Here is a 26,563-nt window from a genome sequence, read left to right on the forward strand (position 1 = left end):
TATATTTAAACTCGGTTTTTCACAATTCCTGACATTTAATCCTAGTAATAATTCCCTTTTTTAGGTCAGTTAGGATCACCACTTTATTATAAGAATGTGAAATGTCAGAATAATGGTAGTGATTTATTTAAGCTTTTATTGCTTTCATCACATTCTCATTGGGTCAGAAGTTTACATACACTCAATTAGTAGTTGGTAGCATTGTCTTTAAATTGTTTAACTTGGGTCAAATGTTTTGGGTAGCCTTCCACAAGCTTCCCACAATAAGTTGGGTGAATTTTGGCCCATTCCTCCTGATAGAGCTGGTGTAATTGAGTCAGGTTTGTAGGCCTCCTTGCTCGCACACACTTTTTCAGTTCTGCCCACACATTTTCCATGGAATTGAGGTCAGGGCTTTATGATGGACACTCCAATACTTTTACATTTTTGTCCTGAAGCCATTTTGCCCCAACTTTGGAAGTATGCTTGGGGTCATTGTCCATTTGGAAGACCCATTTGCGAACAAGCTTTAACTTCCTGACTGATGTCTTGAGATGTTGCTTCAATATCCACATAATTGTCCTCGTGATGCCATCTAAGTGCACCAGTCACTCCTGCAGCAAAGCACCCCCACAACATGATGCTGCCACCCCCGTCCTTCACGGTTGGGATGGTGTTCTTCGGCTTGCAACCCTTTTTCCTCCAATGGTCATTATGGCACTTGTATTTTTGTTTCCTCAGACCTGAGGACATTTCTCCAAAAAGTACGATCTTTGCAGTTGCAAACCGTTGTCTGGCTTTTTATGGTGGTTTTGGAGCAGTGGCTTCTTCCTTGCTGAGCGGCCTTTCAGGTTATGACGATATAGGACTCGACAGTCAACTGTGCCTTTATGTAAACTTCTGACCCACTGGAATTGTGATACAGTGAAATAATCTGTATGTAAACAATTGTTGGAAAAATTACTTGTGTCATGCACAAAGTAGATGTCCTAACCGACTTGCCAAAACTATAGTTTAACAAGAAATTTGTGAAGTGGTTGAAAAACAAGTATTAATGACTCCAACCTAAGTGTATGTAAACTTCCGACTTCAACTGTATGGATGTATGTGTTGGATCACCTACTCATTCAAGTTTTTGTACTATTCATTCTAAACATTGTAGTGAAGACATCAAACTTGTGAAATAACACATATGGAATTTACATTCTTCAAAGTAGCCACCCATTGCCTTGATGACAGCTTTGCACCCGCTTGGCATTCTCTCAACCAGCTTCATGAGCAATGCTTTTCCAACAGTCTTGAAGGAGTTCCCACATATGCTGAGCATTTGTTGGCTGCTTTTCCTTCACTCCAACTCATCCCAAACCATCTCAATTGAGTTAAGGTCAGGTGATTGTGGCGGCCAGGTCATCTGATGAAGCACTCCATCTCTCCTTGTTCAAATAGCCATTACACAGCCTGGAGGTGTTTTTTATTTGACCTTTATTTAAGTAGGCAAGTCAGTTGAGAACAAATTCTTATTTTCAATGACTGCCTAGGAACAGTGGGACAACTACCTTGTTCAGGGGCAGAATGACAGATTTTTTTTTACCTTGTCAGCTCGGGGATTCCATCTCGCAACCTTTCGGTTACTAGTCCAACGCTCTAACCACTAGGCTACCTGCTGCCCCAATGTGTTGGGTCATTGTTCTGTTGAAAAACAAATTATACTCTCACTAAACTCTAATGAACTTATCCTCTGCAGCAGATGTAACTCTGGGTCTTCCTTTCCTGTGACGGTCCTCATGAGAGCCAATTTCACCTTAGCGCTTGATGGTTTTTTTCTTTTTTTAAAGAAAGTTTAAATGTTCTTGAAATGTCCTGTATTGACTGACCTTCATGTCTTAAAGTAATGATGGACTGTCGTTTCTCTTTGCTTATTTGAGCTGTGTTTTGCCTTAATATTGACATGGTCTTTTACCAAATAGGGCTATCTTCTGTATACCACCCCTACCTTGTCGTAACACAACTGATTGGCTCAAACACATTAAGAAGGAAATCAATTCCACAAGTTCACTTTTAACAAAGCACACCTGTTAATTGAAATGCATTCCAGGTAACTACCTCATGAAGCTGGTTGAGAGAATGAAGTGTGCGCAAAGCTGTCGATGGGTGGCTACTTTGAAGAATCTCAAATATAAAATATTTAGATTTTTTAACACTTCATTTAAGATGGGATTAATTTAAGATACTCTTTAAAGAGATGGGGTTTCAGAAATTTCAGAAGATGGACAGGGACTCTGCTGTCCTAGCTTCAGGGGGAACCTGGTTCCATCACTGGAGTGCCAGGACAGAGAAGAGCTTTGATTGGGATGAGTGGGAGCTGATTCTCCGTAGGGGTGGGACAGCCAAGAGACCAGACGTGGCAGAACAGAATGGTCAGGTTGAGCAGTTCCCCTTGCTGCTTTGTAGGCAAGCACCATGGTCTTGTAGTGGATGCGGGGGTGACATGGAGAACTTGGGAAGGTTGAACACAGTCAGGCTGCAGTGTTCTGGATAAGTTGCAGGGGTTTTATGGCACAAGCGGGGAGCCCATCCAACAGAGTTGCTGTAGTCTAGACTGGAGATGACAAGAGCCTGGATTAGGACCTGAGCCGCTTCCTGTGGGAGGAAGGGTCGTACTCTACTGTTGTAGAGAATGAACCTGCAGGAGCAAATCACTGCTTTGAGGTTTGCAGAGAATGACAGATTGTTGTCCATGGTCACACCAAGGTTCTTTGCACACTGAGAGGAGGACACTGTGGTGGAGAGGACTTGGAGTGAGCATGGCTTCTCTTGGAGGAAGAGCAGCTCCTTCTTGTTGAGCTTGAGGTGTTGGACAAACATTAACCTGAGATGTCCCTCTGCGTGCCTGGCAGACGTGTATTTGCAGTTTTCATATTGTGTATGTAACACTTATGATTAATAAAGAAAAAATTTGACTTTTCATTGAAACACTCTTTAGTGTACATCACATCTTACCCTATTCTGCATACATCCAACAGCGCTTTATAACCAATATACACTTACTAAATATACCCCCACACTAACAAACACCTACTGTACACGTCAACATAGTTTAGTCAGGTTTGTCTGATTCATTTTGATTTATCATAGCTGACTCATGTTTACCCACAACATCATATTTATGTCCACCATTATGGGTTTAACAACAATGAAGTCATTCTGTAACTACAATATAGGACTCAAATGTAGTGGGGGTGAGTAAACACTCCTTGTTGAAAGGGTTTTTATTATCTGTGTGTGTCTATGTGTATGTACCTGAAGGAGTGTATGTCTGTATCACTTGTCTCTTCCAGGGGGAGGGTCCAGAGGTGGTGCTGGTGAAGGAGGAGGATCTGGGGAACACAACCTCTTGAACCCACAGAGGAACCAGCTGAGCAGCACTGAGGTGAGCCCACTGTCTGAATGATATTAGGTCAGGTCCCGTATCCACAAAGCCTCTCAAGAGGAGTGCTGATCTAGGATCAGTTTAGCCTTTTAGCGCATAATGAATAATGGCTAGTGTCAACTCCCCCACATTCAACTCCCCCACAAGTCAGTAGTTCCACCTACATACACAAACAAACAGCATTAGGATATCCTAATGCATCTAGGAAATATAGACCTGTAAACACAGAGATACAATAGGTTGGAAATATAAACTATGACTAGATATGAATGTAAGCTTTACTTTTTGATAGCTGATTAATGACTTGGAAAGTTGTCTATATGTGCTCTCATTCAGTGCTGTATGGTCCTGCCTGACAAAAATACATAGTTACATGTTTATTTTTTATGTTGTGGCTATTGTAATCTGCTCTAAACAAGTGGACTCGGACATCGAAATTAGATTTTTTTGGTTCTGAGGTTGCTTGAAAGATTTTGTATCTGTTGCTCCTAGTTTTGTAATTAGTCAGGCCACCAATTATTTTCTTTAGGGCCTCCATGTATTTTGCCTCAAATCCAATGGGTACAAAATCCAATATGGCTGCCATAATACCATTTGAATATAAATTGCCCTTTTATTATTTTGTATTGTATTATTCTGTCTTTAAAATGGTTTCATAAGGCTCTTGGTATATAGATGAGTGGCACTGCCATGGCTGTTTGAAAAGTTGAAGCCAAATAGCTTTTCATTGTGTGTATATGTTTAAATCTCACTCACACACATACACATCAGCAATGGGCAATTCCGCAAAATAAAGTGCATTTGGAAAGTATTCAGACCCCTTGACTTTATCCACATTTTGTTAAGTTACAGCCTTATTCTAAAATGAATGAAATGTATTTTAAAAAACAATCTACACCCAATACCCCATAATGTCAAAGGAAAAACAGTTTTAGAAATGTTAGCAAATGTATTTGAAATATCACATTTACTTAAGTATTCAGACCCTTTCGTCAGTACTTTGTTGAAGCACCTTTTGCCGCGATTACAGCCTCGAGTCTTCTTGGGTATGACACTACAAGCTTGGTACACCTGTATTTGGGGAGTTTCTCCCATTCTCCTCTGCAGATCCTCTCAAGCGCTGTCAGGTTGGATGGGGAGCGTCGCTGCACAGCTATTTTCAGGTCTCCCCAGAGATGTTCGATCGGGTTCAAGTCCGGGCTCTGGCTGGGCCCATCAAGGACATTCAGAGACTTGTCCCGAAGCCACTCCTGCGTTGTCTTGGCTGTGTGCTTCGGGTCATTGTCCTGTTGGAAGGTGAACCTTTGTCTTCGGACAATTCCTTTGACCTCATGGCTTGGTTTTTTTCTCTGACATGCACTGCCAACTGTGGGACCTTATATAGACAGGTGTGTGCCTTTCCAAATCATGTCCAATCAATTGAATTTACCACAGGTGGACTCCAAGTTGTAGAAAAATCTCAAGGATGATCAATGGAAACAGGATGCACCTGAGCTCAATTCTGAGTCTCATAGAAAAGGGTTTGAATTAGGGTCGATTTCAAGTTTTCATAACAATCGGAAATCGGTATTTTTGGGTGCCGATTTTTTTATTTTTTACACCTTTATTTAATCTTTATTTAACAAGGCAAGTCAGTTAAGAACACATTCTTATTTTCAATGACGGCCTAGGAACGGTGGGTTAACTGCCTAGTTCAGGGGAAGAAAGACCGATTTGAACCTTGTCAGCTCGGGGAATCAATCTTGCAACCTTACAGTTAACTAGTCCAACGCAATAACGACCTGCCTCTCTCTCGTTGCACTCCACAAGGAGACTGACTGCCTGTTACGCAAATGAGGTAAGCCAAGGTAAGTTGCTAGCTAGCATTAAACTTATCTTATAAAAAACAATCAATCATAATCACTAGTTAACTACACATGGTTGATGATATTACTAGATATTATCTAGCGTGTCCTGTGTTGCATATAATCTGACTGAGCATACAAGTATCTGACTAAGCGGTGGTAGGCAGAAGCAGGCGCGTAAACATTCATTCAAACAGCACTTTCCTGCGTTTTGCCAGCAGCTCTTCGTTGTGCATCAAGCATTGCACTGTTTATGACTTCAAACCTATCAACTCCTGAGATGAGGCTGGTTGGCTAGTTAGCGCGCTAATAGTGTTTCAAACTTCACTCGCTCTGAGCCTTGGGGTGGTTGTTTCCCTTGCTCTGCATGGGTAACGCTGCTTCGGTGTGGTGGCTGTTGCTGGTTCGAGCCCAGGGAGGAGCGGGACGGAAGCTATACTGTTACACTGGCAATACTAAAGTGCCTATAAGAACATGCAATAGTCAAAGGTTAATGAAATAAAAATGGTATAGAGGGAAATAGTCCTATAATAACTACAACCTAAAACTTCTTACCTGGGAATATTGAAGACTCATGTTAAAAGGAACCACCAGCTTTCTTATGTTCTCATGTTCTGAGCAAGGAACTGAAACGTTAGCTCTCTTACATAGCACATATTGCACTTTTACATTCTTCTCCAACACTTTGTTTTTGCATTATTTAAACCAAATTGAACATGTTTCATTATCTACTTGAGGCTAAATTGATTTTATTGATGTATTTTTATTGATGTATTAGATTGTCATTATTACAAATACATTTTTTTTAAATCTGCCGATTAATCGGTATCGGCTTTTTTGGTCCTCCAATAATCGGTATCGGCGTTGAAAAATCATAATCGGTCGACCTCTAGTTTGAATACTTATGTAAATAAGGTATTTCTGTTTTTGTCTAAAAACCTGTTTTTGCTTTGTCATTATGGGGTATTGTGTGTAGATTGATGACGGAAAAAATAATTAAATCCATTTTAGAATAAGGGTGTAATGTAACAAAATATGGAAAAAGTCAAGTGGTCTGAATTAGAGGTCGACTGATTAATCGGAATGGCCGATTAATTAGGGCTGATTTCAAGTTTTCATAAAAGTAGTGGAATGGGGTAATGGGTTTTTAATGAGTGTAGGTGTCTACGGCTATATGTAACTTTCTTAGAGAACCAGGATTAATTAAGGTAGCCTAGTGGTTAGAGCGTTGGGCGAATCACCAAACTGACAAGGTAAAAATCTGTTGTTCTGTCCCTGAACAAGGCAGTTAACCCACTGTTCCTAGGCCGTCATTGTAAATAAGAATTTGTTCTTAATTAACTGACTTGCCTAGTTAAATAAAGGTTCAATTAAAAGATAGCATTTTATGTTGGTAGGCCTGACCTCACACTCCAGTACTGTAGGTGGCGGTGTAGGCACCTAAAATTTGGATGCCATCCGCCAACCAAATTCCAAAGGCTAAACGGAAGTAAATATGGCCAAGAACAATTTTCACTTTTGCGTTTGTCATTTAGACATTTTAATAACCATAGAATTCCAAATATGACGAATTTAACTGCACAGCACTAAATACTTACCCCAGATAATATTTAATTCGCGTTGGAGACAGGATTTGGATAGATGTTAACGTTATCTAGTAAGTAACGCTAGCTGTTAACAATGGCAACGGGTTTTCACACTCAAATAGCCTCCATTATGGAGGTTCTAGCGAATGCAGCCGTGGCAGAGATCTGTAAGCTCGTAGACGACGACTATGCAGTGTTTCGTTTGGAAATAACTCAAAGCCAGAAAGAAAACAGGGCATTGCAGAGGAAACTTCAGCTAATCGAACTGAAGGTGGCACGGGAGCGCGCAGAGAAGACAATGCGTGAGCGCGTCCTCGCCAGTCGTCCCAGTAGTGTCAAGATCCTCGACCGATACAGAGGAATGACAAGAGGTACATTTTGCATGGGTGGGGGTCTTCTGTCAACCGTTTCCAATTTACTTTAGATGTGTTAACCAGAATTTGGTCTTGGTCAGTTTTGAGAAAGTATGCAATAGTTATCCTGATTACTTAGCTAGCTACAGTATCTTACACAAAGACACTCATATTTACTGCATTTCCTATTATTTGCTCATTGAAAACAATATGATGCATGGAACATAATCACTTGATCTATAAAAAGTATCTCCAGTGGTGCTTGGAGAAGTGGGTATACTTACATTTTGCTCAAACAGTTCCAAACGGTCTGCCTGGCGAAGGAAAGGCGCCCAGTGTGAAAATGTATGAGAAACCGTGACATACACTCTGAAAGACCTAAAATCATGAATCCCATATTGGTCTTTCAATATCAGACCAACCCTAGCTCTACTGTGCAAGTAGGCTAATAGTAGGCCTACTATTGAAATAAATTAGGAAGTCAACGGAGTCAGAAATTCCCAGGTTTCAGATTCCCCCCCCCCCCCCACCCCATTTTATTTTTCTTCCGGTTTTTGATTCAAATAATTATGTTCTGACAGATTTATAAAGACTTCCTTATATCCTGTTATATTGGTTTGCCTGTCTTTCATTGTCTAGCAGCCAAAGGCATTATCCTTGTCATATTAGCAATCCATGATAGTTGTTGCATCTTTAGATCTCCCCTCTTTCAACATTTCTAACAGATATTTCTACCTCTGTCCATGAAACCACTCACGTATGTGGTGCACATTTTTAGAACAGTGTTTTCCTGCAATTACATTTTCGATCGTTCACGCATATGTCCTACCACCGTGTGTACATTGCTGCGTCTAAAATGTTAAGAAATAATAGTTTATCAACATCTTAAGATAAAGGTTCAATAAAACATCTGTTCCATCAGCCTTATTCATAGATACGGCGTATACCTCCACCACACTACTTTGATACGTATCAGTGTGGATTTAGAAATGAGTATATGCAATGCCCAATGTAAAAATAAGTGGGTATAAGCATATACCTGCCCCCCGCCCCCCCTTACATCATTACTAATTCTAGTGTCAAAACTGTCAATGGTGATATATATGATTATTCTACAAATCTGTGAGTTGCTTAATTTAGGTTCATCCTAAATTAAGATAATTCAATATCTAATTAATAATTTAGTCTATTGACACACTGTGCAAGAATGGTCCACCACCCAAAGGACATCTAGCCAACTTGACACAATTGTGGGAAGGATTGGAGTCAACATGGACCAGCATCCCTGTGGTACGCTTTCGACACCTTGTAGAGTCCATGCCCCGACGAATTGAGGCTGTTCTGAGGGCAAAAGGGCGTGCAACTCAGTATTAGGAAGGTGTTCCTAATGTTTTGTACATTCAGTGTATAATATAGCATTGAGCATTTACAGTAGCTAACCTAACCATCTCTTTTCCACCAATCACTCTCAGGTGAAGGACATCTCACTGGAGGCCACAGGGGCTTTGTGAAGCCAGCAGGACACAATACATGGCGAGAAGACCAACCAATCACTGTTGATGAGGGGAGCGGAACCTCAACCCAGCACGTTATCGTGATAGAGGTTAGTGTAATAGTATTACATCCAGGGCCTAAAACGTACAAAACAATTATACTTGGCACTGTGGCAGGTAGATACATTTCTTACAAATTTTTTTTATCTACCAGCCAAAATATTTTTTGCACCATTTTATAAAAATAAAAAATACAGATGAGCATGCTTAGTAGAGGCAAAAATGTTTAGCTGCCCCTTTAAGGTTACCTTGGTAACAGAGACACTCTCACTAGTAGAGATGATCATGTCTCTTTTTGCTAGATGGTAGCAAACTCAAACATTGAAAGCAACCTAGCTTGTGAACAAAACGATGTAAATAGACAAGAAACACAAGGACAAAGTCTAATTTTAGTAGACTTTTGAGTTAATTAGTCTTAACATTTAAGGATGAGCACATTTCTTCTAAAAATGAATCTTTCAGCACTTCGCCCACAGCCCCCCCCCAGACAGGCAGTGTTGCTTTGCAAGGTGGGATAGCTATAACATTTGGATTCAGATTTTTGTGCATTACCAGATATGAAACAAAACTGCAGAAATATTTTCAAAACAGCTACTGCAGCATTTATTTAGCTATAAATCACAACTTGCATTTGTGCCCATACTTTACTTGACTATTTTTATGAAACGCTTGCACTGTAGAGCCCTGAGTGTGACCACCTGCCAACGCGGCCGGGGAATTAGACATTCTTACCTGCCAATGTCAAAATCTACACACAATTGGTGGGTGTTCATTTTAGACCCTGATTACATCAAAATTACAGTACGTCAAATGTGGCCAGTTTATTTCAGAAAGGCTCCCCTCAGCTATTTACTTGCTTACATGTACATCCTTATTTATCTGCCATAGGGGAGCTTGTGAGACTTCCCTACGACATTGTTATCCAATTCTACTCATGTACCGGTAATGACCTCCTTTTTCCTTGTCAGTCTGAAGATGCAAGTCCTGGGGTCAAGCTGGAGAGGTCTGATGGAGAGGAGGACCCACTGCACAGCAGAGACACCCAGACTGGAGTGGTTGGAGGAGCCCCCCCTGTAGCCACGGAGGACCCCATCACTGCCCCAGAGCTGCCCGGGCCCCGACGTAGCATCACGGAGGTCAGTGGAACGCTGAACGCCGTCCTCAAGTCAGAGACCGATACAGAGACTTTAATGGGGCGACTGGGCTGTCCACCTGTTCCCCGCTCAGAGTATTTACTTTATGGTAACCCCAGCTCGAGGATGGATCTGTCCCATCAGGACTCAGGTGACACTTTTCAGACTGGCAATGATCCGTCCTGTTCATACGCTACAGAGATGATACCTGGTGACATGCCTGTGGGCTTAGATACACAGACTAATCCAATGAGAGGAGACTGGAACCAGTACAGTAGCAGTGTATACTCTGAAGGGTGCCTAGATAAGAAAGGAGAGGGTCTGGTCATAGATGAGATGACTGTGAAAGTGGAGGGTGACGCTCCTCTGACATGGAATGAAGACCAGACTCATTTAGGAGAAGGACAGTCGCAGGGCAACACTAGTGACTTCTTAGACTACAGGGAAAGCTTAGAGACAAATCTTAATGTCGCGACCCACTCACCTTTACACCGACTCAGGGATCGCGACCCAGTGTCCACATCGATGGCACCATCTGATTCACACGGCAGCGTCATTTTCGATCAGTTATTGAACTCAAAGGTCCAAAGGGCCAAGGCTCAGGGAGGGGGAGCAACAACAGACGGTAAAGAGAAACGGTTCCTCTGCATGTTCTGTAACAAAGGCTTTAGCTGCCCCCAGAAGGTAGAGATCCACCAGAGGGTCCACACAGGGGTGAAACCCTTCAATTGTACGCAGTGTCACATGCGCTTCGCCCAGGCCTGCAACCTGAAGAGGCACCAGAGGGTCCACACAGGGGAGAAACCCTACAGCTGCCCCCAGTGTGAGAAGAGGTTCTCCCACCAGCACCATCTGAAGATGCATCTGAATGTTCACACGGGAGAGAGGCCATTTGCCTGTACGCACTGCGGGAAGAGGTTCTCAGAGAGGAGCTACCTCAGGATACACCAGCAGAAAAACCATTCCACTCTATAATCTATAACATAGAAAGTAACTATTCCACTCAATAGCTTCTGACATTTAGATCAAACCCTACATTAAATACAAAGATTCATTTTCAGTGTTGTCAGCAGAAAAGATCCACAGATGCCTTTGGAATAACAAGAGTAACAGATTTCAGTGTTGAATATTCCTGGGTAGATATTGCATCCAGATATTGTGTGATATATAAGCCTAAAAGGTCTGTTACATATTGTGTTTGTATTGTGTAGGTTATATGATGTTCACCAATGTCTATTTCTTTGCTTCCATTCAACTACTTACACTGAACAAAAATATGAAGGCAACCATTTCAAAGACTTTAATGAGTTACAGGTCATATACCAAAATATGTCAACTTAAATAAATAAATGTGGCCCTGTGGATTTCACATGACTGGGCAGGGGTGCAGCCATGGATGGGCCTGAGAGGGCATAGGCCCACCCACTGGGGAGCCAGGCCGAGGTCATCAGAATTAGTTTTTCCCCCACAAAAGGGCTTTATTACAAACAGAAACACTCATCAGTTTCATCAGCTTTCCAGTTGGCTGTTCTCAGACTATCCTGCATGTGAAGAAGCCAGATGCGGAGGTCCTGGGCTGGCAATGTTTAAATGTGGTTTATGGTTGTGAGGCCAGTTGGACGTACTGCTAAATTCTCTAAAACAACGTTGGAGGTGGCTTATGGTAGAGAAATTAACATTAAATTATCTGGCAACAACTCTGGTGGACATTTCTGCAGTCAGCATGCCAATCGCACTCTCCCTGAAAAATTTAGACATCTGTGGCGGTGTGACAAAACTGTACATTTTAGTGGCCTTTTATTGTACCCAGCACAAGGTGCACCTTTGTAATGAGCCTTCTGTTTAATCAGATTCTTAATATGCCACACCTGTCCGGTGGATGGATTATCTTGGCAAAGGAGAAATGCTCACTAACAGGGATGTAAACCAATTTGCACAACATTTGACAAATAAGCTTTTTGTGCGTATGGACAATTTCTGGGATCTTTTATTTCAGCTCATGAAACATGGGACCAACACATTGCAATTTTCATATGGTGTATTTAAAATGTTTTTTTAATAAACACAAAATGGGACTTGAATGAGGCTCTCTTTAGCAGTGGTGGAAAAAGTACCCAAGGTCATACTGTAGTAAAAGTAAAGATACCTTAACAGAAAATGAATCAAGTGAAAGTCACCCACTAAAATACTACTTGAGTAAAAGTCTAAAAGTATTTGGTTTTAAATATACTTTAAGTATACTTTAAGTATCTTACAATCAAAGCATGGGTTTAGTGAGTCCACCAGGGATGTTTTCTTGTTAAGTGTGTGAATTAGGCAATTTTCTTGTCCTGCTAAGCATTCAAAATGTAACAAGTACTTTTGGGTGTCAAGAGAAAATGTATGGAGTAAAAAATACATTTATTTTTATTAGGAATGTAGTGGAGTAAAAGTAAAAGTTGTCAAAAATATAAATATTAAAGTACAGATACCCCAAAAAAACACTGAAGTATAAATACTTGAAAGTACTGCTTAAGTACTTTACACCACTTCTCTTTAATATACATCACATCTGACCTCACCCTATTCTGCATACACCCAACAGCGCTTTATAACCATTACATTTAAGGCCTACTAAATATACCTACCAATCAAATGTTATTTGTCACATAAAATGTGCTTTGTAAATAACAGGTGTAGACTAACAGTGAAATGTTTACTTACGGGCCCTTCCCATGCAGAGAGAAAAATGTACAAATAAAGAGAACATAAGGAATAAAATCACGATGAGTAGCGATAACTTTGCTATATACATGGGGTGCAAGTACCGAGTCAATGTACAGGGGGACGAGGTAATATCAGTCTCATTGCTGCCAAGCAGTTGCCTAACCAAGCGGTGATGCAGCCAGTCAAGATGCGCTCAATGGTGCAGCTGTATAACTTTTTGAGGATCTGAGGGCCCATTCCAAATCTTTTCAGCCTCCTGAGGGGGAAATGGTGTTGTGCCCTCTTCATGCCTGTTTTGGTGTGTGTGGACCATGTTAATTCATTAGTGATGTGGACACTAAGGAACTTGAAGCTCTCGACCCCCCTACAGCCCTGTTGATGTGGATGGGGGCGTGCTGGCCCTCATTTTCCTGTAGTCCACGATCAGCTACTTTGTCTTGCTGACGTTGAGGGAAAAGTTGTTGTCCTGGCACCACACTGCCAGGTCACTGACCTCCTGCCTATAGGCTGTCTCATCGTCGTCTGTAATCAGGCCTACCACCGTTGTGTCATCAGCAAACTTAATGGTGTTGGAGTAGTTTGCGCCCCCGCAGTCGTGGGTGAACAGGGAGTATAGGAGGGGACTAAGCACGCACCCCTGAGGGGCGCCCGTGTTGAGGATCAGTGTGGTGGATCTGCCTACCCTCACCACCTGGGGATTGCCCGTCAGGAAATCCAGGAGAGGGGAGGTGTTCACAATATACAGGGCATTCGGAAAGTATTCAGACCCCTTGACTTTTTTCCACATTTTGTTATTTACAGCTTTATTCTGAAATGGATTAAATCAAAATCCTTATCAATCAACACACAATAGCCCGTGATGACAAAGCGAATGCAGGTTCAGAAATTTTTGCCATCGTATTAAAAATAGAAAAACATTAATGCCTTATTTCTGTAGGTATTCAGACCCTTTGCTATGAGACTTGAAATTTGAGCTCATTTGCATCCTTTTCAATGTGATCATCCTTGATGTTTCTACAACTTGATTGGAGTCCACCTGTGGTAAATTACATTTATTGGGCATGATTTGGAAAGACACTCCGCTGTCTATATAAGGTCCCACAGTTGACAGTGCATGTCAGAGCAAAAATCAAGCTATGAGGTCAAACCATAGCGTTTGTAGCGTCATACCCAAGAACACTTGAGGCTGTAATCGCTGCCAAAGGGGCTTCAAGCCAAGACAACGCAGGAGCTCCGAGACAGGACTGTGGCGAGGCAAAAAATGTCTGCAGCATTGAAGGTCCCCAAGAACACAGTGGCCTCCATAATTCTTAAATGGAAGAAGTTGGGAACTACCAAGACTCTTCCTAGAGCTGGCCGCCCGACCAAACTGAGCAATAAGGGGAGAAGGGTCTTGGTCAGGGAGGTGAACAAGAAAGAACCTGATGGTCACTCTGACTGAGTTCTAGAGTTCCTTTGTGGAGATGGGAGAACCTTCCAGAAGGACAACCATCTCTGCAGCCCTCCAACATTCAGGCCTTTAAGGTAGTGGTCAGATGGAAGCCACTCCTCAGTAAAAGGCACATGACAGCCCGCTTGGAGTTTGCCAAAAGGCACCTAAAGGACTCTCAGACCATGAGAAACCAGATTCTCTGGTCAGATTAAACCAAGATTTAATATCCTTGGCCTGAATGCCAAGCGTCACGTCTGAAGGAAACCTGTCACCATCCCTACGGTGAAGCATGGTAGTGGCAGCATCATGCTGTGGGGATGTTTTTCAGCGGCAGGAACTGAGAGACTGTACAGAAAAGTACAGAAAGCTCCTTGATGAAAACCTGCTCCAGAGTGCTCAGGACCTCAGACTGGGGCGAAGGTTCACCTTCCAACAGGACAACAACCCTATGCACACAGCCAAGACAACGCAGGATACACTTCAGCACAAGTCTCTGAATGTCCTTGATTGGCCCAGCCAGGGCCCTGACTTGAACCTGATCGAACATCTCTGGAGAGACCTGAAAATAGCTGTGCAGCGACGCTCCCCAGCCAACCTGACAGAGCTTGAGAGGATCTGCTGAAAAGAATGGAAGAAACTCCCCAAATACAGGCGTGCCAAGTTTGTAGCGTCATACCCAAGAACACTTGAGGCTGTAATCGCTGCCAAAGGGGCTTCAACAAAGTACTGAGTAAAGGGTCTGAATACTTATGTAAATGTAATTTGTTAAAAATATATATATATATATATATACATTTGTCTGAAACACCTACTGTACACTTCAAAATGTTTAGTCAGGTTTGTCTGATGAATTTTGACTTATCATAGCTGACTTATTTTTACCCACAACATCATCTTTATATCCACCATGATGGGTTTAACAACAGTGAAGTCATTCTGTAACTACAGTATAGGACTCAAACATAGTGGGGATGGGTAAACACTCCATGTTGAATGTGTTTATTATCTGTGTGTGCGTTCTATCACGTGCAAGTAAATTGACGATTTTAATTGGCTGATGCACATTTTGTGACGGAGCAACTGTTTTGAATTTAAACTCTTTCTAATGTTCACAAGTATGGCCCATCCATCATTAAAGTGTGTTATCTGTGTATACGTACCTGAGGGAGTGTATGTCTGTGTGATCTGTATCACCTGTCTCTTCCAGGAGGAGGAGGGTCCAGAGGTGCTGCTGGTGAAGGAGGAGGGGTGTGAGGAGGGTCTGGCGAACCCTGAGGGGACCATGGTCATGGAGGAAAACCAGACTACACCTCCTGAACCCACAGAGGAACCAGCTAAGCAGCACAGGACCACACACAGTCTCACTGAGGTGAGCCCAATGTAAACTACTGTCTGAATGGTATTAGATCAAATTGTATTTGTCACATGCGCCAAATACAACACCTTACAGTGACATTTTTACTTACAAGCCCTTAACCAACAATGCAGTTTTAATAAAAAGTAAGTATTTACTAAATAAACTGAAGTAAACAAGAAATAAATATGAAAAAAACAAGAAAATTGAAAAATATCAAATAATTAAAGAGCAACAATAACAAGGCTATATACAGGGGGTAACGGTACAGAGTCGATGCACAGGGCCACAGGTTAGTCGAGGTAATTGAGGTAATATGTACATGTAGGTAGAGGTAAAGTGACTGCATAGATAATTAACAGAGAGTAGCAGCAGTGTAAAAGTGGGGGGGTTCAATGCAAATAGTCCGGGTAGCCATTTGATTAGATGGCTTAGGTTAGGGCTGGGCGATATGGCCAAAATCTCATATCCTGATATACGTAATTTCATATCCCGATAACGATACATATCACGATATACTCATTTTCTGTCAATTCAATGAATAAATAGTTTATATAAAATGACCACATGTAAAGGCCTATTTCTTATTACATTTTGAATTATACTCAACAAATAAAAGGTATTTGCAGTTGGTACCTTGGGTCGAGTGTTAGCACCAACTCACAAAACCCCCGTTTCTCACCATGTAAATTGGGGCTCTTTGCAGATGTAAGTTGTATCGGCAGCTGCTTTCTCCTTCCATCTTCGTGGTTCTTTGCCACATGGTGTGCCGTGGGCAAAAGCCTCTTGCAACGTCTGAGTCGGGGGTTTGTTTTGAGCACTCAACTATTTTTTGGGGTCTCATCCGTAGACTTTCTCCGTACTGTTTCACAGGATTCTTGTGTAGGTGGTAAAAGAGGTTAATGGTGTTTGAGCATGTTGTCGGGACCGGCCTGCGGCATATTTTGCGGAGGACGGTTTTCTGGTCCGTGTCAGATTTTTCATACCCAAACCACGTCCCATGCGACCGAAGTTGCCCCTCATTTAGGTACGGGCTCCGTGTTTTGTGTCGCGTTCACTCTCTTCCATGTTCGTTTGTGTTGCAAAGCGTCGTCCAATTGCCGTAAAGAGTGTGATTTGCGACACAACGAAATAAACGATAGAGCATAATATGAATTGATAGACGCCCCAGGTCTTGATTACATTTTGTCTTAAGTGTGGGACTTTGCCTTTGAATTTTCAAGCCATTTTAATGAGTGTCATGTAATTAAATCAACTAATACATTTGCATCGTGTCAAATCAACTATTTTGCACAGTACTCATAGCAATCCTTCATTGCCCAATCAGAAGATGCTCATAGCAGATTTATTGATCCAACATCCTCTCACTCTGTATCTCTTACAGTCAGTAGACATGGAGGATGGGAAGCCTGATCTGCTGCTGGTCAAAGAGGAGACAATAGAAGACGGACCAGAGAGCATTGACCTGCTGAGTGGACTAAAGATGGGGGAGCAAGGTAAGAGAGACATACATATAGCCTACATACTGTAATAGAATAGTGATGCACCTGGTTATTATTATTTCTTCATTTATACAATGAAATCAATACAACTTATGTTTATATACAAAAACACACATTATAATGTACGAACTTGACCAGGTAATTGACTCAGAACATTTAAATGAGTCCCCTTTAGTCAGTCAACTTCGGTACAACATACTATGGGGAGTCGCACTCTCGCGACTTCGGTTGAAAGATCTACAATCACGCCTGACAAGGCCAATGAAATACGTGCCTCGCTGGAAGCCCCGCCTTCCACAGGTGATAAGCATGAGGCACAGATTCCTTCCTTCAATTATTCTGCTCTTCACCTCAGTGTAAACAGGAAGGATTCACACTACTACAACAAACAATTGGAAAACGAGACTTACGTTGCGCCAACGAAACTGTCCCACAGTGGTAGAGCATGCTCATCCTCTGGACGTTGTGTGCTTTAGTTTGTATTTGTTATCATACGTTTCCTAATCACAAACAATTAGTTATGCTTCAATTTGCTAGAAGAAAATTAGTAAAACGGTTAAGAAAGAGACCGAGACGACGATGTGTACATTTCCCCCAGTCATGCGGTTATACTATTTCTCTGAAAGATACTCACGATTTATGTGTATTTTGTCTCGGCTTGGAGCATGCTCAGGTGTTCCTCGCTCGAACCAGTCCGTGTGCGAATTGCCACATACTGCGTGCAAACTCCCTGGAAAGACATGTCGAATTCTTGAAAAAGCTTGGAGTTACCGATGGCGACTTTCCTTTCCCGGATGCTGGTACCTCGCCTGGGACTAAGGTGCAGGAAGCAGAGAGAGACTTGGGGCTTTGGTGGAACTAGCCTCCCAGCTAGGAGGTAGTGAGCTTGCTGGTTTGTCTCCCATGATGACATACAGGGCACAGGTTCGGATGACAATTTGGTGTTCTGGATGCTCCAGGAGTTTCTCGGAAGAGGACTTAGTTCCGGGACAACAACCCCCTAACGCTACGTAAGGTAGTGTGGGAAACCCTGGTATCCAACACATTGTTCATAGAATTGTGCTGCAGGGTGGCTATACATTTGGAGTTGAAGTGGCCATGTTCACACCAGCGGCAGAAGTTATCAAGGTTCTGTGGGAAGTACCTGCCCCCTGTGGTTGCCACAGTCAAGCACCACCTACCCCTGTTTCTGTATTTCAAAGAATTTACGACAACCTGGTCCAACCCGCATTCAGCTAAGCTGATGCTGCATGGTATGCCCCCTTCATGGATCTGGAGGGGATGGATTGGGCGGGGCTGGGCTGGTGCACACGCCTCTAGTTTATAGCAAGCTACCTGGCTACCTAGCCTGTTGGATAACAAGGGTGTGGCTAATGCAGATCCTACACTTCCTAACAAGCACTGTCGTTTTTCAGCTGGATAAGATGTATCGTGCAGAGGGGGTGGCGGATTTCTGTCGTCTGTAGCTGTACTGCAGATCTACCAGACAGAGTTGCTCCCGGAGTTGGGCACTTATTTGGCTGCAGGAAAGCCCCATGCAGAGCTCCTGGATGAGATTTGTGTTACGGCTGACTTCATTCTGTGCATGTCCCGGTGCACCGTTCTGGCACTCGGGAAGAGCAGGGTGGTGGCACACTATCGTCTTTGACGTTTTCAGATAGAGAGGGACCGACAAATGTCCTCCGGGGATGTCCGGTTCTGCCCTGGAGGCCATGTACGCCTAGTTCAAGCAGTGCACTTTTCTCCCTTTGAAGTCCTTTGGGGATGCTGGGCCTGCTAAGTGGGCTGTCCCGGGGGCCCGGCCCAGCACAAGGTCGGACCGGCTTGATTGCCAGACGCAACGTCAGTTTTCCTGGCCAGGGGTGACATGGTCCTGCCACAGCGCGGGGAAGGATACTTCAGGCAAACGTTTCCACCTAAACACATTGCTTCAATCCCATTGTTTGTGAGTTTCAAGAGTGTTGTGAATTCCACATGCGAGTTCAATAAAATATATCCCTCCACAATCAGACAAGTTTGTTGAGAGTGGTGGAAACTTATTTTTCCCATGCACTACTGGGGGCATCATGCCCCCTCAGATGGCACTTTACAGGAGACTCGCTGCCTGCTCTGACCAATGGCGCAGTGTCGCAGTGTCGCCCTGGGTCATGCAAACAGTGACTACAGACTACAATTCTTTGTACAAATCCTCCCCCCCACGTTTTGCGCCGTCATCACGTCAACTGTTCTCCTGGCCTCAGTGCCAGTATTAAGGGAGGAAATATCCTTCCTGCTCCAGAATAGGCAGAACGAGTGGTTTATCTGTTGGAAGCTCAGGACAGCTGGTACAATCTATTTCCTGGTTACGAAAATGGATGGCAGTTTAAGCCCTGTTCTAGACATGTGTGCCCTGAACAAGCATTTCAGAGTTCACAAGTTCAAAATACTCACAGACTAGTGGCTGTTACGGTCCGTACACCATCGGCCTAAAGGATGCGTACTTTCATGTGCCCATGTACTCCAGTCACAGAGGTCAGGAGGTTCCATTTCGAGGCTATATTCTACAAGTTTTTGGTACTCCCGTTCGGCTCGTCCCTCTCACCTCGTCTTTTCACAGGTGGTGGAGGCAGCTCTGGTACCCATCAGAGGCTGAGTGTGTTGGCCTATCTGGACGATTGGCTGATAGCAGTCAAAGGAACAAGCAGGCTAGTTAGACTCATCCTTAAATTGTGCTTTTTCTATCCCCAGAGAGGGTGTTTGGGTTCCAGCTCTGCCTGGCCCAATTTTGGTTTGGATGCACAGTACATTTTCGCAAGTTTCATCTGCCTACTGGGGATGATGGCTTCTATGATGGTCATTCCCTCAGGGTTATTATTGATGCAGCTGGTCCAGTGCTGATTCCCGAGTAACTTTAATACATCTCGCCGGTCAATTCCGGTGTTCCCGACATGCTTTCGGGCACTGGCCCAGTGGAGGGATCCCCAGCTACTGTCGCAAGGGGTTCTCATGGGCCAGGTGTTGTCCCACAAGGTGGTCACAAAAGACTCACCCCCCCCCCCCCAGGGGTGGAGGCGTGCTGTGCGAAGGGTTATTCAATTCGTAAAGTATGGACGGTGTCATAGAGCCCGGCATATCTATTACCTGTAACTTCTGACATTGTACTTGGCACTCAGGAGTGGAGACTAGGGCCATCGTAGATTTTTATGCATCGCCAGAAAACGCACCATGTCGTCTAGTTCTCATTGAGGGACCAGTGCCCAGTTGGAAACGATCGCTCTGGTGCACCAGTGGCTTCACCCTCCTTTACGCGTTTCCGCCAGTGGTTCTGATTCAGCACACGTTGGAGAGGGTGTGCCGGGAGGGCTTACCATTGATTATTGTGGCTCCCCGTTGGCCCAGGCAGCCTTGGTTTTGCGGACATCATTTGCCTTTAAGGTGGGGACCTGTGGCAATTCCCGTTGCTCAGGGAATTGTTGTCCCAGGCGCACAGGCAGGTTTGGCACGGGAGGCCGCATATTCGGTTCCAATGGGCCTGGACCAATCTGATGGCTAGAGGTTTACGGCCAAATGTTATTGCTACCATTCAGTTTGCAAGGGCGCCCTCCACGACAGGGCTGTATGCGTATAAGTGGTAAGCGTTTGAGCTATGGGGCCAAGATAAAGGACTTGTTCCTTATAAGTGCTCTTGGAGGGACATCCTTATGTTTTTGAGCAGGGACGGGCATTCTCAATATTTAAAAGTGTACATGACCGCTATCTCGGCGTGTCATTTGGGAATTGACGGAGCCTCACCAGGGCCCCACCCCCTGATTGTGCGGTTCCTGAAAGGTGTACATCGTCTCAGACCGGTCTCTAAATCTATTGCGCCCACATGGGACTTGGCTCTGGTTTTAGAGGCACTATGTGCTGCCCTCTTTGAGCCTCTGGAGTCAGTGGATCTGAAGATCCTCTCCTAGAAAAGGTCTCTGCTCATGGCTTTGGCCTCAGTTAAACTTGCTGGACTTTCACATGTTACTCTTCCTGGACTCCGTTCGCCCTGGGCGACTAAGGTGACAATGTGGCCTCCCTGAAAGTCATGTCCTTTAGCTTTAGAGCTATTTCCCTTTTCACCTCCTCGTTTTGCTTCTGAAGAGCAAAAGAGGTAACATATCCGGTGTGCGCTTTACGCACCTACTTTGAACTGACCTGGGATATCCGGTTACGTGACCAGCTTTTTGTATGTGTTGCTAATCCAGCTCATGGCAAGGAGGTCTCTAAGCAGAGTCTATCCCACTGGGTTGTGGAGGCTATCGCCCTGGCATATAGCAGCAAGGGTTACCTAGCTGTGGCAGCTCCCACTTCACAAGAGGTCTGGCAGCATCTTGGGCATTGTTTAAAAGGCTGACTAGAGGAGATATTTGTGCTGAGGTGAGTTGGGCATCACCACAGACGTGATATTTTATTGCGTGGATATCACAGCTCCCAGTGTAGCCCACAGTGTGCTTACGCCTGTGACGGGAAGTAACCAGGCAGCGCGCTGTGTGCACAATACCCAGGTCTGGGTGGTCTGCCATGAGCTGTTTCATTTAGTATCCGTTGGGTTCTGCATGGGGCGTGATTCTATTTCCCCATAGTATGTTATACTGAAGTGGACTGACTAAAAGGGAACGTAATGTTATCGCTATAATACAGTTCCCCGATGGAGAGAAATGAGGTACAACACTTGTTTGGCCCCGCGCCACCCGTTCCTGGGCTCGATGAAAAGCAGTATTAAATGGAAGGAATCAATCCAGTTTCACTCCTACAGGGAACAGTAGTTATAGTCACAACATTATGTTTTCTCTGCCATGTTTGTAAAATCTGTTTTGTTACCTCTTCCTTCAGATGGTTGGCTGGAGGCTAACAGAGGAGACTGGACGGCCATTTTGGATTCCCAGACCGATGCAGTTAAGGGACCAGGGGAGAACGTCACTGAGCAGGCCAGGACCAGAGGCGACATAGTAGAGGTCTGTGGGTGGGACAGCGTCCTCAACTCTGGGCCTGTGATCAATACTGTTAACCACAACCAGAAACAGACAGACAAACACAAAACAACAACTGAACTTAGTCTCTATGACAACAGACTGGCTGAGACCACAGCGAGGCGTAGATTTGGTCTGCGGGTACGAGGAGGTGTCCGTATGCGGCTGGAGAGGACAGACACAGACTCTGCTAGCGATGCTCCGTCCTGCTCCTATAGCTGTGATTCAGAGAGACTGATGGCGCCTCAGGTTAACCCTCCAACAGGTGCTTCCTTCAGCCTGCCTTCTATAGGATCTATCAACTGGAACATGGACGCTGTGACAACACAGACACTCCCTGGCCTTCATCCTCCTCACACTCTCCTAATGTTAAACCAGACCTCAGACAATGCTTCAACACTAAATGGCTACACAAGCCCACTGACAAATGACAGTAGTAGAGACGGAATCAGTAAAGAGAAGCGCTTCCCGTGTTCATTCTGTGGGAAAGCTTTCAGTTTCCCCAAACAGGTGGAGATCCACCAGAGGATACACACGGGGGAGAAACCATTCGGCTGCCACCTGTGCCGGGCCCGTTTCTCCCGATCGACCCACCTGAAGAGGCACCAGAGGGTCCACACAGGGGAGAAACCCTACAGCTGTCCACAGTGTGAGAAGAGGTTCTCCCACCAGCACAATATGAAAGTGCACCTGAAGGTCCACACGGGAGAGGCCGTTCGCCTGTACGCACATCGGGAAGAGGTTCTCAGAGAGGAGATATGTCAGGATACACCAGCAGAAAATGCACACGACCCATGTATAGAGTATAGTGAGTGACATGTAATGTATAGTACAAGCATTTTGCTACACCCGCAATAACATCTGCTAAACGTGTGTGTGGCCAATATAATTTGATTTGATGATTTAGTACTAGATAGTTTGTAGTTCATTCTGTTAGTTTGGGATGTAGCAGGGAACTGGATGAGGTGAACTGGGGAAAGAAAGAGAATGATGAGACAGAGTAGATGATATGGTGATGGTTGGTGAGATGGTGTCTGTAAAAATGCTTCACTGATGTAAAGTGACAACCTTGTCCTGTTTGTGTGCTGTGTAAAGTTTGATCCTTTTCGAAAGTATTCTAAATGTAATTTGATCAAAGTGAGGGTACCAGATTTACAGAAAAGGTCAAGTGTTACCATAATGAGAAGTTATTCTACTTGTCACGTATCATTTTATGCAATAAAAGTACTGTAATTCACGTTATGAGTGTAGGACTATTTGATTGAAATTAAATAACACAAAATTGACTCTGTGCTGACTGACTTGGTTATTTTTGTATCATTGCAGGGACTGAGTTTCCCTTATCTCAGTCAAAACAAACATTATACTTAATTCTCATATGGAAATTTTTTATAATAAACTACATTGGCTCCATAGTGTTAGGTACTTGAATCACAGTGTTAGAGATGGGCTTGACTGTGGTTAACATTTTATAATATTATGTTTGTGTTACGGTAAAGTTTCTTATATAAATCTTCTGTTCAATTTGTGTTTACTGTCTGCAGTCCATGGGGGACCTGCTGATATCCAGTGTTGCTGGTGGGAGAGATTTGACCTCGGAAGCGGCTGGTTATAAACCATTGCCAAAGATCAGGAGCCGTCGCTGTTCCTTCTGAGTAGAAACCGGTACCGAACCACAAGGGCCAGAGACTCCACCACTACACAGAACACAAGCTGCGGACAGGTGGATTCAATAACTTCAGTCCTGGTGGTCATCAGAGAGACAGAGGCTCCAGTCAGGGATCCAGTCTGCAGCCCAGACCCTTCTCTTCACAGTCTCAGTGCAGGAATGGAGCAGGACCTGGGGCTGATAGAGATAGACCCTCCTGTTCCTATGATACAAACACCACAGTATCCATGATGAACAGAGCAGGTCACCCTGGGCTTCTGCCTTCACAGAGAGTGGTGGGAGACCCCTGGTGGTAGTCTATCAGCAAGTCTGTCTTCTCCTTCAGGGTCTTGTCTAATGCCTGGTGACTGGGTTCATAGAAAGCCTGGGTCTAGCCTTCCTCAGCTACCTCAGTGTTACCTCACCAATACAGACAGGGTCAGGATGAGCGTTCAACATGAAAGTTACCTAGCCTACATCACAGCACACAATCCCAACAACACCCAAAACAATGTCTAGAGGGAGCTCAAAGACTAAGCTACCTGAGGGTGGTGGCTCCTGCTTCTCCCTCCTCTAGTGTCATTGGGTCACAACGTGGGAGGTTGAGCATTAGGATGGACGCCGACAAGTCGTACCCCTCCTCCACGTTTGGGAATCACTTTACTGAGGCGAACTGTGAATAAGCACCAGACCGTTCACATCAAGGAGAGGTCCTTCAAGTGCAAATTATGTTACAAGAGCTTCTCCTTCCTGACTAACCTTACCAGACATAGGAGTGTCCACAACCGGGAGAAATCTTAGTGTGGCTTGAGATGTACACGGGAGATCTGGGAACCATTCTTTGGTGACATATTATAGTTATCATGTGAAGTGTCTTGGGTAAGAGGGTAATTAACCACATACCCCTTATTAACCCTTCGTTAACTTGTCATTTGAAACAGGTATAAACAAATGCCTGTTTTTAGAGAGAAAGTCAACATGGGCTAGAACAGGACAGTTGAATATTTACCTTACTGAGGTGATGTAGATGGAATGAAGTAATTCTATTATTTTCTACTCTATTCTTGCTAACACACTGTTCTTTATTAACAAGTATGCTCTTAGCTTGAAAGATACTGATCATAGGAGATTTAGGGCTCTATTTTAACAAACCTAATGGTAAATCTTAGCGAGGCCGTGGTGGTAGCGTTCAGGAGTGTGTAAAATATTTTTGTTATTTTCACAATTGGAGTTATGGGCACAGTAGCTGCCGTGAAAGTGCTGGGTTTTGATGAATAAACAAGATGTAGGTGTTGAGGCTTGACCCCAGATGTCACTAGTTACATAAGCCACAACCACAACAAAATTGGCTATATTGTGGTCTTAATTTAAAGGTGCAATATGCAAAAATCGCTCCACCATTTCCGGGTGGCAAAAATTATAATAGTTTGCCTAATTTCAGTTAATGTGCCACAACAAGCAGTGTAGAGAATCACTGTACCAGCAAAACCGCTGTGAAATATATTTTCAATAACCCAGAATATTGTATTTTCAGCTGTTGGGAGCTGGTGTATGAAACCAAAAGCAACACAAAAACAAAACTGAAGAATGGGAGGCATAGAAACAGAGCACATATAACAGATCTATAGCTTTTTAGACTTGCTTTCAATGTGAATTTGGTGAGGTAGCACAAAAAAATACATATTGCAGCTTTAAGGTTAGGCAAAAGCTTAGCAGTGTGGTTAAGGTTAGAGTTAGGTTTAAAATCAGATTTTAAGAAGACAAATTGTAGAACTAGGAAGGGTTTATGACTTTGGGTCTGTGGTAAGTAGTGATGACCCTTGACCCCTTACTGGCCAATCAGAATGTGCTCCATGGCTAAATACAGTGCCTTGCGAAAGTATTCGGCCCCCTTGAACTTTGCAACCTTTTGCCACATTTCAGGCTTCAAACATAAAGATATAAAACTGTATTTTTTTTGTGAAGAATCAACAACAAGTGGGACACAATCATGAAGTGGAACGACATTTATTGGATATTTCAAACTTTTTTAACAAATCAAAAACTGAAAAATTGGGCGTGCAAAATTATTCAGCCCCTTTACTTTCAGTGCAGCAAACTCTCTCCAGAAGTTCAGTGAGGATCTCCGAATGATCCAATGTTGACCTAAATGACTAATGATGATAAATACAATCCACCTGTGTGTAATCAAGTCTCCGTATAAATGCACCTGCACTGTGATAGTCTCAGAGGTCCGTTAAAAGCGCAGAGAGCATCATGAAGAACAAGGAACACACCAGGCAGGTCCGAGATACTGTTGTAAAGAAGTTTAAAGCCGGATTTGGATACAAAAAGATTTCCCAAGCTTTAAACATCCCAAGGAACACTGTGCAAGCGATAATATTGAAATGGAAGGAGTATCAGACCACTGCAAATATACCAAGACCTGGCCGTCCCTCTAAACTTTCAGCTCATACAAGGAGAAGACTGATCAGAGATGCAGCCAAGAGGCCCATGATCACTCTGGATGAACTGCAGAGATCTACAGCTGAGGTGGGAGACTCTGTCCATAGGACAACAATCAGTCGTATATTGCACAAATCTGGCCTTTATGGAAGAGTGGCAAGAAGAAAGCCATTTCTTAAAGATATCCATAAAAAGTGTTGGTTAAAGTTTGCCACAAGCCACCTGGGAGACACACCAAACATGGGGAAGAAGGTGCTCTGGTCAGATGAAACCAAAATTGAACTTTTTGGCAACAATGCAAAACGTTATGTTTGGCGTAAAAGCAACACAGCTCATCACCCTGAACACACCATCCCCACTGTCAAACATGGTGGTGGCAGCATCATGGTTTGGGCCTGCTTTTCTTCAGCAGGGACAGGGAAGATGGTTAAAATTGATGGGAAGATGGATGGAGCCAAATACAGCACCATTCTGGAAGAAAACCTGATGGAGTCTGCAAAAGACCTGAGACTGGGACGGAGATTTGTCTTCCAACAAGACAATGATCCAAAACATAAAGCAAAATCTACAATAGAATGGTTCAAAAATAAACATATCCAGGTGTTAGAATGGCCAAGTC

At 43.6% G+C, this 26,563-nt stretch overlaps 3 protein-coding genes across 3 annotated transcripts in view; all 3 read left to right on the top strand.

The window, feature by feature from the left end:
- LOC110534615 overlaps positions 1 to 26,563 on the top strand; it is a 143,138-nt gene that overhangs the window by 38,132 nt on the left and 78,443 nt on the right. The window lies entirely within an intron of this gene.
- LOC110534708 (zinc finger protein 426-like) lies at positions 6,305 to 11,959 on the top strand. The gene is made up of 3 exons (XM_036934518.1): positions 6,305 to 7,210; positions 8,665 to 8,795; positions 9,714 to 11,959. The coding sequence occupies exons 1-3, from the start codon at positions 6,934 to 6,936 to the stop codon at positions 10,851 to 10,853; spliced, it is 1,548 nt and encodes a 515-aa protein (XP_036790413.1). The 5' UTR covers positions 6,305 to 6,933; the 3' UTR covers positions 10,854 to 11,959.
- On the top strand, positions 16,472 to 23,137 carry LOC110534705 (zinc finger protein 33A). Its single transcript, XM_021619638.2, has 2 exons — positions 16,472 to 16,866; positions 21,715 to 23,137. The coding sequence occupies exons 1-2, from the start codon at positions 16,701 to 16,703 to the stop codon at positions 22,665 to 22,667; spliced, it is 1,119 nt and encodes a 372-aa protein (XP_021475313.2). The 5' UTR covers positions 16,472 to 16,700; the 3' UTR covers positions 22,668 to 23,137.

The sequence above is a fragment of the Oncorhynchus mykiss genome, chromosome 10, assembly GCF_013265735.2.
Source record: "Oncorhynchus mykiss isolate Arlee chromosome 10, USDA_OmykA_1.1, whole genome shotgun sequence".
NCBI lineage: Eukaryota > Metazoa > Chordata > Actinopteri > Salmoniformes > Salmonidae > Oncorhynchus > Oncorhynchus mykiss.

Bases quoted from the DNA above. Each gene is read 5' to 3' on its own strand.
- LOC110534708 (XM_036934518.1), top strand. From the start codon at position 6,934: ATGGCAACGGGTTTTCACACTCAAATAGCCTCCATTATGGAGGTTCTA. The intron at 7,211-8,664 runs GTACATTTTGCA...AATCACTCTCAG, and splicing joins ATACAGAGGAATGACAAGAG to GTGAAGGACATCTCACTGGA. The intron at 8,796-9,713 runs GTTAGTGTAATA...TTTCCTTGTCAG, and splicing joins AGCACGTTATCGTGATAGAG to TCTGAAGATGCAAGTCCTGG.
- LOC110534705 (XM_021619638.2), top strand. From the start codon at position 16,701: ATGCTCATAGCAGATTTATTGATCCAACATCCTCTCACTCTGTATCTC. The intron at 16,867-21,714 runs GTAAGAGAGACA...CTCTTCCTTCAG, and splicing joins ACTAAAGATGGGGGAGCAAG to ATGGTTGGCTGGAGGCTAAC.